Genomic DNA, 18,034 nt, shown 5'->3' on the forward strand with positions numbered 1-18,034 from the left:
CAGTACCTCAGGAGCTTGCAGTCAGCACTAGGACAGACATTTCCTCCAGTACCTCAGGCACTTGCAGATAGCACTAGGCCCGACATTTCCTCCAGTACTTCAGAATATTGCAGTCGCACTAAGCCAGACATTCCCTTCAGTACCTCAGGAGCTTGCAGTCAGAATTAGGACAGATATTTCCTCCAGTACCTCAGGAGCTTGCAGATAGCACTAGGGCAGCCATTTCCTCCAGTACCTCAGGAGCTTGCAGTCAGCACTAGGACAGACATTTCCTCCAGTACCTCAGGAGCTTGCAGATAGCACTAGGAAAGACATTTCCTCCAGTACCTCAGGTGCTTACAGATAGAACTAGGAAAGACATTTCCTCCAGTACCTCAGGATATTGCAGTTAGCACTAGGACAGACATTTCCTCCAGTACCTGAGGAGCTTGCAGTTAGCACTAGGACAGACATTTCCTCCAGTAACATTCAACCCTGCAGTTAGCACTAGGACAGACATTCCCTCCAGTACCTCATGAGCTTGCAGCAGCACTAGGACAGACATTTGCTCCAGTACCTCAGGATATTGCAGTTAGCACTAGGACAGACATTTCCTCCAGTACCTCAGGAGCTTGCAGTTAGCACTTGGACAGACATTTCCTCCAGTAACATGCAACCCTGCAGTCGGTACTAGGACAGACATTCCCTCCAGTACCTCATGAGCTTGCAGTCAGCACTCAGACAGACATTCCCTCCAGTACCATGCAACTCTGCAATCAGTACTAGGACCGGCATTTCCTCCAGTACCTCAGGACCTTTCAGTTAGCACTAGGGCCGACATTTCCTCCAGTACCTCAGGAGCTTGCAGTCAGCACTAGGACAACATTTCCTCCAGTACCTCAGGAGCATGCAGATAGCACTAGGACAGCCATTTCCTCCAGTACCTCAGGAGCTTGCAGTCAGCACTAAGACAGACATTCACTCCAGCACCTCAGGAGCTTGTAGTCAGCACTAAGACAGACATTTCCTCCAGTACCCCAGAAGCTTGCAGTCAGCACTAGGACAGACATTTCCTCCAGTACCTCAGGAGATTACAGTCAGCACTAAGACAGACATTCCCTTCAGTACCTCAGGAGCTTTTCCTCCAGTAACATGCAACCCTGCAGTCAGCACTTGGACAGACATTCCCTCCAGTGCCTCAGGAGCTTGCAGCCAGGACTAGGACAAACATTTCTTCCAGCACCTCAGGAGCTTGCAGCCAGCACTAGGACAGACATTTCCTCCAGCACCTCAGGAGCTTGCAGTCAGCACTAAGACAGACATTCCCTCCAGTACCATGCAACTCTGCAGTCAGTATTAGGACAGGCATTTCCTCCAGTACCTCAGGACCTTTCCGTTAGCACTAGGGCAGACATTTCCTCCAGTACCTCAGGAGCTTGCAGTCAGCACTAGGACAGACATGTCCTCCAGTACCTCAGGAGCTTGCAGATAGCACTAGGACAGCCGTTTCCTCCAGTACCTCAGGAGCTTGCAGTCAGCACTAGGACAGACATTTCCTCCAGTACTTTACGAGCTTGCAGATACCACTAGGGCAGACATTTGCTCCAGTACCTCAGGAGCTTGCAGTCAGCACTAAGACAGACATTCCCTTCAGTACCTCAGGAGCTTGCAGTCAGAATTAGGACAGATATTTCCTCCAGTACCTCAGGAGCTTGCAGATAGCACTAGGACAGACATTTCCTCCAGTACCTCAGGAGCTTGCAGTCAGCACTAGGACAGACATTTCCTCCAGTACCTCAGGCACTTGCAGATAGCACTAGGCCCGACATTTCCTCCAGTACTTCAGAATATTGCAGTCAGCACTAAGACAGACATTCCCTTCAGTACCTCAGGAGCTTGCAGTCAGAATTAGGACAGATATTTCCTCCAGTACCTCAGGAGCTTGCAGATAGCACTAGGGCAGCCATTTCCTCCAGTACCTCAGGAGCTTGCAGTCAGCACTAGGACAGACATTTCCTCCAGTACCTTAGGAGCTTGCAGATAGCACTAGGACAGACATTTGCTCCAGTACCTCAGGAGCTTGCAGTCAGCACTAAGACAGACATTCCCTTCAGTACCTCAGGAGCTTGCAGTCAGAATTAGGACAGATATTTCCTCCAGTACCTCAGGAGCTTGCAGTCAGCACTAGGACAGACATTTCCTCCAGTACCTCAGGCACTTGCAGATAGCACTAGGCCCGACATTTCCTCCAGTACTTCAGAATATTGCAGTTAGCACTAGGACAGCCATTTCCTCCAGTACCTCAGGAGCTTGCAGTCAGCACTTGGACAGACATGTCCTCCAGTACCTCAGGAGCTTGCAGATAGCACTAGGACAGACATTTCCTCCAGTACCTCAGGAGCTTGCAGTCAGCACTAGGACAGACATTTCCTCCAGTACCTCAGGCACTTGCAGATAGCACTAGGCCCGACATTTCCTCCAGTACCTCAGAATATTGCAGTTAGCACTAGGACAGCCATTTCCTCCAGTACCTCAGGAGCTTGCAGTCAGCACTTGGACAGACATGTCCTCCAGTACCTCAGGAGCTTGCAGATAGCACTAGGACAGACATTTCCTCCAGTACCTCAGGAGCTTGCAGTCAGCACTAGGACAGACATTTCCTCCAGTACCTTAGGAGCTTGCAGATAGCACCAGGACAGACATTTGCTCCAGTACCTCAGGAGCTTGCAGTCAGCACTAAGACAGACATTCCCTTCAGTACCTCAGGAGCTTGCAGTCAGAACTAGGACATATATTTCCTCCAGTACCTCAGGAGCTTGCAGAAAGCACTAGGACAGACATTTCCTCCAGTACCTCAGGAGCTTGCAGTCAGCACTAGGACAGACATTCCCTCCAGTACCTCAGGCGCTTGCAGATAGCACCAGGACAGACATTTCCTCCAGTACTTCAGAATATTGCAGTTAGCACTAGGTCAGACATTTCCTCCAGTACCTCAGGAGCTTGCAGACAGCACTAGGATACACATTCTCTTCAGTACCTCAGGAGCTTGGAGTCAGCACTAGGACAGACATTTCCTCCAGTAACATACAACCCTGCAGTTAGCACTAGGACAGACATTCCCTCCAGGACCTCAGGAGCTTGCAGTCAGCACTAGGACAGACATTTCCTCCAGTACCTCAGGAGCTTGCAGTTAACACTAGGACAGACATTTCCTCCAGTAACATGCAACCCTGCAGTCAGTACTAGGACAGGCATTCCCTCCAGTACCATACAACCTTGCAGTCAGCACTAAGACAGACATTCCTTCCAGTACCATACAACCCTGCAGTCAGCGCTAGGACATACATTTCCTCCAGTACCATGCAACCCTGTAGTTAGTACTAGGACAGGCATTCCCTCCAGTACCTCAGGAGCTTGCAGTCAGCACTAAGACAGACATTCCCTTCAGTACCTCAGGATCTTGCAGTCAGAACTAGGACATATATTTCCTTCAGTACCTCAGGAGCTTGCAGATAGCACTAGGACAGACATTTCCTCCAGTACCTCAGGAGCTTGCAGTCAGCACTAGGACAGACATTCCCTCCAGTACCTCAGGCGCTTGCAGATAGCACTAGGACAGACATTTCCTCCAGTACTTCAGAATATTGCAGTTAGCACTAGGTCAGACATTTCCTCCAGTACCTCAGGAGCTTGCAGACAGCACTAGGATACACATTCTCTTCAGTACCTCAGGAGCTTGGAGTCAGCACTAGGACAGACATTTCCTCCAGTAACATACAACCCTGCAGTTAGCACTAGGACAGACATTTCCTCCAGTACCTCAGGAGCTTGCAGACAGCACTAGGATACACATTCTCTTCAGTACCTCAGGAGCTTGGAGTCAGCACTAGGACAGACATTTCCTCCAGTAACATACAACCCTGCAGTTAGCACTAGGACAGACATTCCCTCCAGGACCTCAGGAGCTTGCAGTCAGCACTAGGACAGACATTTCCTCCAGTACCTCAGGAGCTTGCAGTTAACACTAGGACAGACATTTCCTCCAGTAACATGCAACCCTGCAGTCAGTACTAGGACAGGCATTCCCTCCAGTACCATACAACCTTGCAGTTAGCAATAGGACAGACATTTCCTCCAGTACCTCAGGAGCTTGCAGTCAGCACTAGGACAGACATTCCCTCCAGTACCTCAGGCGCTTGCAGATAGCACTAGGACAGACATTTCCTCCAGTACTTCAGAATATTGCAGTTAGCACTAGGTCAGACATTTCCTCCAGTACCTCAGGAGCTTGCAGACAGCACTAGGATACACATTCTCTTCAGTACCTCAGGAGCTTGGAGTCAGCACTAGGACAGACATTTCCTCCAGTAACATACAACCCTGCAGTTAGCACTAGGTCAGACAGTTCCTCCAGTACCTCAGGAGCTTGCAGACAGCACTAGGATACACATTCTCTTCAGTACCTCAGGAGCTTGGAGTCAGCACTAGGACAGACATTTCCTCCAGTAACATACAACCCTGCAGTTAGCACTAGGACAGACATTCCCTCCAGGACCTCAGGAGCTTGCAGTCAGCACTAGGACAGACATTTCCTCCAGTACCTCAGGAGCTTGCAGTTAACACTAGGACAGACATTTCCTCCAGTAACATGCAACCCTGCAGTCAGTACTAGGACAGGCATTCCCTCCAGTACCATACAACCTTGCAGTCAGCACTAAGACAGACATTCCTTCCAGTACCATACAACCCTGCAGTCAGCGCTAGGACATACATTTCCTCCAGTACCATGCAACCCTGTAGTTAGCACTAGGACAGACATTTGCTCCAGTACCTCAGGACCTTGCAGTTAGCAATAGGACAGACATTTCCTCCAGTACCTCAGGAGCTTGCAGTCAGCACTAGGACAGACATTCCCTCCAGTACCATGCAACACTGCAGTCAGTACTAGGGCAGGCATTCCCTCCAGTACCATGCAACCCTGCAGTCAGTACTAGGACAGGCATTCCCTCCAGTACCATGCGACGCTGCAGTCAGGACTAGGACAGGCATTCCCTCCAGTACCTCAGGACCTTTCAGTTAGCATTAGGGCAGACATTTCCTCCAGTACCTCAGGAGCTTGCAGTCAGCACTAGGACAGACATTTCCTCCAGTACCTCAGGAGCTTGCAGACAGCACTAGGACAGACATTTCCTCCAGTACCTCAGGAGCTTGCAGTCAGCACTAGGACAGATATTTCCTGCAGTACCTCAAGCGCTTGCAGATAGCACTAGGACAGACATTTCCTCCAGTACTTCAGGAGATTGCAGTTAACACTAGGACAGACATTTCCTCCAGTAACATGCAACCCTGCAGTCAGCACTAGGACAGACATTCCCTCCAGTGCCTCAGGAGCTTGCAGCCAGCACTAGGACAGACATTTCCTCCAGCACCTCAGGAGCTTGCAGTCAGCACTAAGACAGACATTCCCTCCAGTACCATGCAACTCTGCAGTCAGTATTAGGACAGGCATTTCCTCCAGTACCTCAGGAGCTTTCAGTTAGCACTAGGGCAGACATGTCCCCCAGTACCTCAGGAGCTTGCATTCAGCACTAGGAAAGACATTTCCTCCAGTACCTCAGGAGCTCACAGATAGCACTAGGACAGCCATTTCCTCCAGTACCTCAGGAGCTTGCAGTCAGCACTAGGACAGACATGTCCTCCAGTACCTCAGGAGCTTGCAGATAGCACTAGGACAGACATTTCCTCCAGTACCTCAGGAGCTTGCAGTCAGCACTAGGACAGACATTTCCTCCAGTACCTTAGGAGCTTGCAGATAGCACTAGGACAGACATTTGCTCCAGTACCTCAGGAGCTTGCAGTCAGGACTAAGACAGACATTCCCTTCAGTACCTCAGGATCTTGCAGTCAGAACTAGGACATATATTTCCTTCAGTACCTCAGGAGCTTGCAGATAGCACTAGGACAGACATTTCCTCCAGTACCTCAGGAGCTTGCAGTCAGCACTAGGACAGACATTCCCTCCAGTACCTCAGGCGCTTGCAGATAGCACTAGGACAGACATTTCCTCCAGTACTTCAGAATATTGCAGTTAGCACTAGGTCAGACATTTCCTCCAGTACCTCAGGAGCTTGCAGACAGCACTAGGATACACATTCTCTTCAGTACCTCAGGAGCTTGGAGTCAGCACTAGGACAGACATTTCCTCCAGTAACATACAACCCTGCAGTTAGCACTAGGACAGACATTCCCTCCAGGACCTCAGGCGCTTGCAGTCAGCACTAGGACAGACATTTCCTCCAGTACCTCAGGAGCTTGCAGTTAACATTAGGACAGACATTTCCTCCAGTAACATGCAACCCTGCAGTCAGTACTAGGACAGGCATTCCCTCCAGTACCATACAACCTTGCAGTCAGCACTAAGACAGACATTCCTTCCAGTACCATACAACCCTGCAGTCAGCGCTAGGACATACATTTCCTCCAGTACCATGCAACCCTGTAGTTAGTACTAGGACAGGCATTCCCTCCAGTACCTCAGGACCTTGCAGTTAGCAATAGGACAGACATTTCCTCCAGTACCTCAGGAGCTTGCAGTCAGCACTAGGATAGACATTCCCTCCAGTACCATGCAACACTGCAGTCAGTACTAGGGCAGGCATTCCCTCCAGTACCATGCAACCCTGCAGTCAATACTAGGACAGGCATTCCCTCCAGTACCATGCGACGCTGCAGTCAGCACTAAGACAGACAATCCATCCAGTACCATGCAACTCTGCAGTCAGGACTAGGACAGGCATTCCCTCCAGTACCTCAGGACCTTTCAGTTAGCACTAGGGCAGACATTTCCTCCAGTACCTCAGGAGCTTGCAGTCAGCACTAGGACAGACATTTCCTCCAGTACCTCAGGAGCTTGCAGACAGCACTAGGACAGACATTTCCTCCAGTACCTCAGGAGCTTGCAGATAGCACTAGGACAGACATTTCCTCCAGTACCTCAGGAGCTTGCAGTCAGCACTAGGACAGACATTCCCTCCAGTACCTCAGGCGCTTGCAGATAGCACTAGGACAGACAATTCCTCCAGTACTTCAGAATATTGCAGTTAGCACTAGGTCAGACATTTCCTCCAGTACCTCAGGAGCTTGCAGACAGCACTAGGATACACATTCTCTTCAGTACCTCAGGAGCTTGGAGTCAGCACTAGGACAGACATTTCCTCCAGTAACATACAACCCTGCAGTTAGCACTAGGACAGACATTCCCTCCAGGACCTCAGGCGCTTGCAGTCAGCACTAGGACAGACATTTCCTCCAGTACCTCAGGAGCTTGCAGTTAACACTAGGACAGACATTTCCTCCAGTAACATGCAACCCTGCAGTCAGTACTAGGACAGGCATTCCCTCCAGTACCATACAACCTTGCAGTCAGCACTAAGACAGACATTCCTTCCAGTACCATACAACCCTGCAGTCAGCGCTAGGACATACATTTCCTCCAGTACCATGCAACCCTGTAGTTAGTACTAGGACAGGCATTCCCTCCAGTACCTCAGGACCTTGCAGTTAGCAATAGGACAGACATTTCCTCCAGTACCTCAGGAGCTTGCAGTCAGCACTAGGACAGACATTCCCTCCAGTACCATGCAGCACTGCAGTCAGTACTAGGGCAGGCATTCCCTCCAGTACCATGTAACCCTGCAGTCAGTACTAGGACAGGCATTCCCTCCAGTACCATGCGACGCTCCAGTCAGCACTAAGACAGACAATCCATCCAGTACCATGCAACTCTGCAGTCAGGACTAGGACAGGCATTCCCTCCAGTACCTCAGGACCTTTCAGTTAGCACTAGGGCAGACATTTCCTCCAGTACCTCAGGAGCTTGCAGTCAGCACTAGGACAGACATTTCCTACCTCAGGAGCTTGCAGACAGCACTAGGACAGACATTTCCTCCAGTACCTCAGGAGCTTGCAGTCAGCACTAGGACAGATATTTCCTGCAGTACCTCAAGCGCTTGCAGATAGCACTGGGACAGACATTTCCTCCAGTACTTCAGGATATTGCAGTTAACACTAGGACAGACATTTCCTCCAGTAACATGCAACCCTGCAGTCAGCGCTAGGACAGACATTCACTCCAGTGCCTCAGGAGCTTGCAGCCAGCACTAGGACAGACATTTCCTCCAGCACCTCAGGAGCTTGCAGTCAGCACTAAGACAGACATTCCCTCCAGTACCATGCAACTCTGCAGTCAGTATTAGGACAGGCATTTCCTCCAGTACCTCAGGAGCTTTCAGTTAGCACTAGGGCAGACATGTCCCCCAGTACCTCAGGAGCTTGCATTCAGCACTAGGAAAGACATTTCCTCCAGTACCTCAGGAGCTCACAGATAGCACTAGGACAGCCATTTCCTCCAGTACCTCAGGAGCTTGCAGTCAGCACTAGGACAGACATGTCCTCCAGTACCTCAGGAGCTTGCAGATAGCACTAAAACAGACATTTCCTCCAGTACCTCAGGAGCTTGCAGTCAGCACTAGGACAGACATTTCCTCCAGTACCTTAGGAGCTTGCAGATAGCACTAGGACAGACATTTGCTCCAGTACCTCAGGAGCTTGCAGTCAGCACTAAGACAGACATTCCCTTCAGTACCTCAGGAGCTTGCAGTCAGAACTAGGACATATATTTCCTCCAGTACCTCAGGAGCTTGCAGATAGCACTAGGACAGACATTTCCTCCAGTACCTCAGGAGCTTGCAGTCAGCACTAGGACAGACATTCCCTCCAGTACCTCAGGCGCTTGCAGATAGCACTAGGACAGACATTTCCTCCAGTACTTCAGAATATTGCAGTTAGCACTAGGTCAGACATTTCCTCCAGTACCTCAGGAGCTTGCAGACAGCACTAGGACAGACATTCCCTCCAGTACCATGCAACTCTGCAGTCAGTATTAGGACAGGCATTTCCTCCAGTACCTCAGGAGCTTTCAGTTAGCACTAGGGCAGACATGTCCCCCAGTACCTCAGGAGCTTGCATTCAGCACTAGGAAAGACATTTCCTCCAGTACCTCAGGAGCTCACAGATAGCACTAGGACAGACATTTCCTCCAGTACCTCAGGAGCTTGCAGTCAGCACTAGGACAGACATGTCCTCCAGTACCTCAGGAGCTTGCAGATAGCACTAGGATAGACATTTCCTCCAGTACCTCAGGAGCTTGCAGTCAGCACTAAGACAGACATTCCCATCAGTACCTCAGGAGCTTGCAGTCAGCACTAGGACAGACATTTTCTTGTGTAACATGCAACCCTGCAGTCAGCACTAGGACAGACATTCCCTCCAGTACCTCAGGAGCTTGCAATCAGCACTAGCACAGACATTTCCTCCAGTACCTCAGGAGCTTGCAGTTACCACTAGGACAGACATTTCCTCCAGGAACATGCAACCCTGCAGTCAGCACTAGGACAGACATTCCCTCCAGTACCTCAGGAGCATGCAGTCAGTACTAGCACAGACATTTCCTCCAGTACCTCAGGAGCTTGCAGTTACCATTAGGACAGACATTTCCTCCAGTAACATGCAACCCTGCAGTCAGCACTAGGACAGACATTCCCTCCAGTACCTCAGGAGCTTACAGATAGCACTAGGACAGACATTTCCTCCAGTACCTCAGGAGCTTTCAGTCAGCACTAGGACAGACATGTCCTCCAGTACCTCAGGAGCTTGCAGATAGCACCAGGATAGACATTTCCTCCAGTACCTAAGGAGCTTGCAGTCAGCACTAAGACAGACATTCCCTTCAGTACCTCAGGAGCTTGCAGTCAGCACTAGGACAGACATTTCCTCCAGTAACATGCAACCCTGCAGTCAGCACTAGGACAGACATTCCCTCCAGTACCTCAGGAGCTTGCAGTCAGTACTAGCACAGACATTTCCTCCAGTACCTCAGGAGCTTGCAGTTACCATTAGGACAGACATTTCCTCCAGTAACATGCAACCCTGCAGTCAGCACTAGGACAGACATTCCCTCCAGTACCTCAGGAGCTTGCAGTCAGCACTAGGACAGACATTTCCTCCAGTACCTCAGGAGCTTGCAGTTACCACTAGGACAGACATTTCCTCCAGTACCTCAGGAGCTTTCAGTTAGCACTAGGGCAGACATGTCCCCCAGTACCTCAGGAGCTTGCATTCAGCACTAGGAAAGACATTTCCTCCAGTACCTCAGGAGCTCACAGATAGCACTAGGACAGACATTTCCTCCAGTACCTCAGGAGCTTGCAGTCAGCACTAGGACAGACATGTCCTCCAGTACCTCAGGAGCTTGCAGATAGCACTAGGATAGACATTTCCTCCAGTACCTCAGGAGCTTGCAGTCAGCACTAAGACAGACATTCCCATCAGTACCTCAGGAGCTTGCAGTCAGCACTAGGACAGACATTTTCTTGTGTAACATGCAACCCTGCAGTCAGCACTAGGACAGACATTCCCTCCAGTACCTCAGGAGCTTGCAATCAGCACTAGCACAGACATTTCCTCCAGTACCTCAGGAGCTTGCAGTTACCACTAGGACAGACATTTCCTCCAGGAACATGCAACCCTGCAGTCAGCACTAGGACAGACATTCCCTCCAGTACCTCAGGAGCATGCAGTCAGTACTAGCACAGACATTTCCTCCAGTACCTCAGGAGCTTGCAGTTACCATTAGGACAGACATTTCCTCCAGTAACATGCAACCCTGCAGTCAGCACTAGGACAGACATTCCCTCCAGTACCTCAGGAGCTTACAGATAGCACTAGGACAGACATTTCCTCCAGTACCTCAGGAGCTTTCAGTCAGCACTAGGACAGACATGTCCTCCAGTACCTCAGGAGCTTGCAGATAGCACCAGGATAGACATTTCCTCCAGTACCTAAGGAGCTTGCAGTCAGCACTAAGACAGACATTCCCTTCAGTACCTCAGGAGCTTGCAGTCAGCACTAGGACAGACATTTCCTCCAGTAACATGCAACCCTGCAGTCAGCACTAGGACAGACATTCCCTCCAGTACCTCAGGAGCTTGCAGTCAGTACTAGCACAGACATTTCCTCCAGTACCTCAGGAGCTTGCAGTTACCATTAGGACAGACATTTCCTCCAGTAACATGCAACCCTGCAGTCAGCACTAGGACAGACATTCCCTCCAGTACCTCAGGAGCTTGCAGTCAGCACTAGGACAGACATTTCCTCCAGTACCTCAGGAGCTTGCAGTTACCACTAGGACAGACATTTCCTCCAGTACTTCTCCACATAAAACTGTGTTAAGTTTTACCAGATGTGTTCCTTGCATTACCTGCTGGGCTTCTTCTTGTTCCTCTTTTCTGTTTCCTTCATGTATTCATCATGTCCATGGGTCACACTGATGTTACTGATATGGTCTCTGAACCTGAAAACAAATTGCCACACAGTTATTGACAGTGGTGGTATGTGCATATTGTAACGCATTTTCAACATCATAAAATCACTTCCCCATATTATTGTTTTTGCGGTTGAGAGAAAAGAAAGGTAGAGATAGAGTTTAGATAAAAGCAGAGATGGTAAAGGTTTAAATGAAGAGAAAGAAGGGTGATTGAAAAATAAGAAAAATAGGAGAGAGAACCAAAAAGCCCAGAGGAGAAAGATACACAGGTCAACTCTACAGAGCAGGTGAGAAGTGAAAGGCCCAGAAGGGAGAGACACGAGAAGAAAGACACAGTGGGGGGAGGGGGTGAAAGCCTTAGAAGAGGAAGAGAAGAGATGAAAGTCATAGAGTAGAGTGAACAGATGTTAGAGACATAAGTGTTGGAAGCAGTCATGCTATAGGGGAGAGTGTGAAGATGTCCAGGGCATAGAGAAGTGAATGGCATAGAAGGGGTTGAAGAAATCAAAACCATAGAGGAGAGAGAAGTGAGACTCAGAAAGAAGAGACAGAATATTAAAGTTGTAGAGGAGAGTGATGTGAAAGGCCTTAAAGGGAGAGAAAAGAGAGCAAAGGCACAGAGGAGAAAGTGAAGTGAAAGGCATGGACGGGAGAGAAAATAGAGCAAAGGCACATTGGAGACAGAGAAGTAAAGTCCTGAAAGGGAAAGAAAAGAGAGCAAAGGCACAGAGGAGAGAGTGACATGAAAGGCCTGGAAGGGAGAGAAAAGAGAGCAAAGGCACAGAGGAGAGAGTGACGTCAAAGGCCCGGAAGGAAGTGAAAAGATAGCAAATGCACAGATGATTAAGTGAAGTGATGGGTCTGAAAGGAGGAAAAGATAGAGCGTAGGCACAGAGGAGAGAGGGAAGTGAAAGGCCTGGAAGGGAATGAAAGGAGAGCAAAGGCACAGAGGAGATAGTGAAGTGAAGGGCAGGGAAGGGAGAGAAAAGAGAGCAAAGACACAGAGGAGAGAGGGAAGTGAAGGTCTGGAAGGGAGAGAAAAGAGAGCAAAGACACAGAGAGAAGAGTAGCATGAAAGGCCTGGAAGGGAGAATAAAACAGAGCAAAGGCACAGAGGAGATAGAGACATGAAAGGCCTGGAAGGGAAGGGAGAGAAAAGAGAGCAAAGGCACAGAGGAGAGAGTGACGTCAAAGTCCCGGAAGGAAGTGAAAAGAGAGCAAATGCACAGATGATTAAGTGAAGTGATGGGTCTGAAAGGAGGAAAAGATAGAGAGTAGGCACAGAGGAGAGAGTGAAGTGAAAGGCCTGGAAGGGAATGAAAGGAGAGAAAAGGCATAGAGTAGATAGTGAAGTGAAGGGCAGGGAAGGGAGAGAAAAGAGAGCAAAGACACAGAGGATAGAAGAGGTGAAGGTCTGGAAGGGAGAGAAAAGAGAGCAAAGGAACAGAGGAGAGAGTGGCATGAATGGCCTGGAAGGGAGAATAAAACAGAGCAAAGGCACAGAGGAGATAGTGACGTGAAAGTCCTGGAAAGACGAGAAAAGAGAGCAAAGGCACAGAGGAGAGAGTGGCATGAATGGCCTGGAAGGGAGAAAAAATAGACCAAAGGCACAGAGAAGCTAGTGACGTGAAAGGCCTGGAAGGGAGAGGAAAGAGAGCCAAGGTACAGAGGAGAAAGTGAAGTGAAAGGCATGGAAGGGAGAGAAAATATAGCAAAGGCACAGTAGAGACAGTGAAGTAATGTCCTGAAAGGGAGAGAAAAGAGATCTAAGGCACAGAGGTGAGAATTACGTCAAAGGCCTAGAAGAGAGAGAAAAGAGACCAAAGGCACAGAGGAAAGAGTGAAGTGAAAGGCATGTAAGGGAGAGAAAACCAGAGCAAAGGCACAGAGAATAGAGTGAAGTGAAGGGCTTGGAAGGGAGATAAAAGAGAGCAAAGGACACAGAGGAAAGAGTGAAGTGAAAGGCCTGGAAGGGAGAAAAAACCAGAGCAAAGGCACAGAGGAGATAGAGACATGAAAGGCCTGGAAGGGAGAGAAAAGAGAGCAAAGGCACAGAGGAGAGAGTGACGTCAAAGGCCCGGAGGGAAGTGAAAAGAGAGCAAATGCACAGATGATTAAGTGAAGTGATGGGTCTGAAAGGAGGAAAAGATAGAGCGTAGGCACAGAGGAGAGAGTGAAGTGAAAGGCCTGGAAGGGAATGAAAGGAGAGAAAAGGCACAGAGTAGATGGTGAAGTGAAGGGCAGGGAAGGGAGAGAAAAGAGAGCAAAGACACAGAGGATAGAAGAGGTGAAGGTCTGGAAGGTAGAGAAAAGAGAGCAAAGGCACAGAAGATTAAGTGAAGTGAAAGACCTGAAAGGAGGAGAAGATAGAGCGTAGGCACAGAGGAGAGAGTGAAATGGAAGGCGTGGAAGGGAATGAAAGGAGAGAAAAGGCACAGAGTAGATGGTGAAGTGAAGGGCAGGGAAGAGAGAGAAAAGAGAGCAAAGACACAGAGGATAGAAGAGGTGAAGGTCTGGAAGGTAGAGAAAAGAGAGCAAAGGCACAGAAGATTAAGTGAAGTGAAAGACCTGAAAGGAGGAGAAGATAGAGCAAAGGCACAGAGGAGATAGTGAAGTGAAGGGCAGGGAAGGGAGAGAAAAGAGATCAAAGGCACAGAGGATAGAGTGGCATGAACGGCCTGTAAGGGAAATATCCATAGCAAAACCACAGAGGAGGGGTTGTGGGGAGTGAAAGGCCTAGAAAAGAGAAAAGAGAGCAAAGCAATAGATGGGAAAGTGGAGTGAAAGGCCTGGGGTAGAGAAAAGAGAGCAAAGCCACAGAGGAGAGAGTGGAGCGAAAGGCCTGGGAGAGAGAAAAGAGTGTGAAGTCATAGAGGAGAGAGTGAAGTGAAAGGTCTGCAAGGGAAAGAAAGGAGAGCATAGGCACAGAGGAAACAGTGATGTGAAAGGCCTGGAAGGGAGAGAAAACCAGAGCAATGGCACAGCGGATAGAGTGAAGTGAAGGGCCAGGAAGGGAGAGAAAAGAGAGCAAAAGACACAGTGGAAAGAGTGAAGTGAAAGGCCTGGAAGGGAGAAAAAAACGGAGCAAAGGCACCAAGGAGATAGAGACATGAAAGGCCTGGAAGGGAGAGAAAAGAGAGCAAAGGCACAGAGGAGAGAGTGACGTGAAAGGCCTGGAAGGGAGAGAAAAGAGAGCAAAGGCACAGATGATTAAGTGAAGTGACAGGCCTGAAGGGTGGAAAAAATAGAGCATAGGCACAGAGGAGAGAGTGAAATGGAAGGCCTGGAAGAGAAATAAAGGAAAGCAAAGGTACAGAGGAGACAGTGAAGGGAAGGGCAGGGAAGGAAGACAAAAGAGAGTAAAGGCACAGGGGAAAGAGTTACGTAAAAAGTCTGGAAGGGAGTGGAAAGAGAGCAAAGGCACAGAAGAGAGAGTAGCATGAAAAGCCTGGAAGGGAGAAAAAACCAGAGCAAAGGCACAGAGGTGATAGTGAGGTGAAAGTCTTGGAAGGAAGAGAAAAGAGAGCAATTGCACAGAGGAGAGAGTGGCATGAAAGGCCTGGAAGGGAGAGAAAAGAGGGCCAAGGTACAGAGGAGAAAGTGAAGTGAAAGACATGGAAGGGAAAGAAAATAGAGCAAAGGCACAGTAGAGACAGTGAAGTAATGTCCTGAAAGGGAGACAAAAGAGAGCTAAGGCACAGAGGTGAGAATTACATGAAAGGCCTAGAAGGGAGCGAAAAGAGACCAAAGGCACAGAGGAGAGAGTGGCGTGAAAGGCCTGGAAGGGAGTGAAAAGAATGCAAAGGAACAGAGGAGAGTGGGAGGAGTGAAAGGTCTAGGAGAGAGAAAAGAGAGCAAAGGCACAGATCATTAAATGAAAAGTGATAGGCCTGAAACGAAGAGAAAATAGAGCAAAGGCACAGAGGAGAAAGTGAAGTGAAAGGCCTGAAAGGGAAAGAAAGGAGAGAAAAGGCACAGAGGAGAGAGTTGCATGAAAGGCCTGGAAGGGAGAAAATATAGATCAAAGGCACAGAGGAGCTAGTGACGTGAAAGGCCTGGAAGAGAGAGGAAAGAGAGCCATGGTACAGAAGAGAAATTGAAGTGAAAGGCATGGAAGGGAGAGAAAATGGAGCAAAGGGACAGTAGTGAAGTAATGTCCTGAAAGGGAGAGAAAAGAGAGCAAAGGCACAGAGGTGAGAATGATGTGAAAGGCCTAGAAGGGAGTGAAACGAATGCAAAGGAACAGAGGAGAGTGGGAGGAGTGAAAGGCCTAGGAGAGAGAAAAGGGAGTGAAGGCATAGAGGAGAGAGTGAAGTGAAAGGTCTGCAAAGGAAAGAAAATAGAGTAAATGCACAGAGGAGAGAGTGACGTGAAAGGCCTAGAATGGAGAACAAAGAGAGCAAAGGCATAGAGGAGAGAGTGAAGTGAAATGCCTGGAAGGAAGAGAAAAGAGAGCAAAGGCACAAAGGAGAGCGTGACGTCAAAGGCCCGGAAGGAAGTGAAAAGAGAGCAAATGCACAGATGATTAAGTGAAGTGATGGGTCTGAAAGGAGGAAAAGATAGAGCGTAGGCACAGAGGAGAGAGTGAAGTGAAAGGCAGGGAAGGGAGAGAAAAGAGAGCATAGACACAGAGGGAAGAGTGGCATGAATGGCCTGGAAGGGAGAAAAAATAGACCAAAGGCACAGAGAAGCTAGTGACGTGAAAGGCCTGGAAGGGAGAGGAAAGAGCACCAAGGTACAGAGGAGAAAGTGAAGTGAAAGGCATGGAAGGGAGAGAAAATAGAGCAAAGGCACAGTAGAGACAGTGAAGTAATGTCCTAAAAGGGAGAGAAAAGAGAGCAAGGGCACAGAGGTGAGAATGACGTCAAAGGCCTGGAAGGGAGAGAAAAGAGACCAAAGGCACAGAGGAGACAGTGGCGTGAAAGGCCTGGAAGGGAGTTAAAAGAATGCAAAGGAACAGAGGAGAGTGGGAGGCAGGAAAGGCCTTGGAGAGAGAAAAGAGAATGAAGGCAAAGAGGAGAGAGTGAAGTGAAAGGTCTGCAAGGGAAAGAAAGGAGAGCAAAGGCACAGAGGATAGAGTGAAGTGAAAGGCCGGGAAGCGAGATAAAATAGAGCAAAGGCACAGAGGAAAGAGTGAAGTGAAAGGCCTGTAAGGGAGAGAAAGCCAGAGCAAAGGCACTGAGGATAGAGTGAAGTGAAGGGCTGGGAAGGGAGAGAAAAGAGATCAAAAGACACAGAGGAAAGAGCGAAGTGAAAGGCCTGGAAGGGAGAGAAAAGAGAGCAAAGGCACAGATGATTAAGTGAAGTGAAAGGCCTGAAAGGAGGAGAAGATAGAGCGTAGGCACAGAGGAGAGAGTGAAATGGAAGGCGTGGAAGAGAAAGAAAGGAGAGAAAAGGCACAGAGGATAGAGTGAAGTGAAAGGCCGGGAAGGGAGAGAAAGCCAGAGCAAAGGCACAGAGGAGATAGTGAAGTGAAGGGCAGGGAAGGGAGAGAAAAGAGAGCAAAGACACAGAGGAGAGAGGGAAGTGAAGGTCTGGAAGGGAGAGAAAAGAGAGCAAAGACACAGAGAGAAGAGTAGCATGAAAGGCCTGGAAGGGAGAATAAAACAGAGCAAAGGCACAGAGGAGATAGAGACATGAAAGGCCTGGAAGGGAAGGGAGAGAAAAGAGAGCAAAGGCACAGAGGAGAGAGTGACGTCAAAGGCCCGGAAGGAAGTGAAAAGAGAGCAAATGCACAGATGATTAAGTGAAGTGATGGGTCTGAAAGGAGGAAAAGATAGAGCGTAGGCACAGAGGAGAGAGTGAAGTGAAAGGCGTGGAAGAGAAAGAAAGGAGAGAAAAGGCACAGAGGATAGAGTGAAGTGAAGGGCAGGGAAGGAAGACAAAAGAGAGCAAAGGCAAAGAGGAAAGAGTGAAGTGAAATGACTGGTATGGAGATAAAAGAGAGCAAAGGCACAGAGGATAGAGTGGCATGAACGGCCTGGAAGGGAAAAATCCATAGCAAAACCAGAGAGGAGGGGGTGGGGGGAGTGAAAGGCCTAGAAAAGAGAGCAAAGCCATAGAGGAGAGAGTTGAGTGAAAGGCCTGGGATAGAGAAAAGAGAGCAAAGCCACAGAGGAGAGAGTGGAGTGAAGGGCCTGGAAGGGAGGGGAAAGAAAGCGAACGCACAGAGGAGAAGGAATTGAAAGGCCTAGAAGGGAGGGGAAAGAGATCAAAGGCACAAAGGAGAGGGGGAGAGTGAAAGACCCAGAAGAGAGAAAAGAGAACAAAGGCATAGAGGCAAGAGGAAAGTGAAAGGCCTGGAAGGGAGAGAAAAAGCACAGTGGAGAGAGTGAAATGAGAGGCCTGTAAGGGAGATAAAAGAGATTGAAGGCATAGAGGAGAAGGAAGTGAAAGACCTGGAAGGGAGGGAAAAGAAAGAAAAGGCACAAAGGAGAGGGGGAGGAGTGAAAGGCCCAGGAGATGTGAAAGACATACATGAATGTTGTAAGCAGTCAAGGCAAAGGACAGAAAGAAGAAACCAAAGGCAGTGAGGAGAGAGAGGAGAGGCTAAAGGTAAAGAGGTTAGAGAAGAGGTTGAAGACAGGAGGTCCAATCTATAGGAAAGCGAAGAGTTCAAAAGCTTAGAAGGGAGACAGAAGAAAACACAAGGCAGTGAGGGGGAGAGAGAAA

The 18,034-nt window shown here is 49.0% G+C and overlaps 1 protein-coding gene across 4 annotated transcripts in view; it reads right to left on the reverse strand.

Moving 5' to 3' along the window:
- Positions 1–18,034, reverse strand: part of LOC138570267 (reticulocyte-binding protein homolog 1-like) — a 312,256-nt gene that overhangs the window by 252,117 nt on the left and 42,105 nt on the right. For all 4 annotated transcript variants that reach the window (XM_069649037.1, XM_069649035.1, XM_069649036.1 and 1 more), the window contains exon 2: positions 11,297–11,389. In XM_069649037.1, the coding sequence (XP_069505138.1) occupies positions 11,297–11,389 (93 nt within the window). The remainder of the gene's footprint in view (positions 1–11,296; positions 11,390–18,034) is intronic.

Source organism: Ambystoma mexicanum, chromosome 2q (genome assembly GCF_040938575.1).
Source record: "Ambystoma mexicanum isolate Mex_15411 chromosome 2q, UKY_AmexF1_1, whole genome shotgun sequence".
Classification (NCBI taxonomy): domain Eukaryota; kingdom Metazoa; phylum Chordata; class Amphibia; order Caudata; family Ambystomatidae; genus Ambystoma; species Ambystoma mexicanum.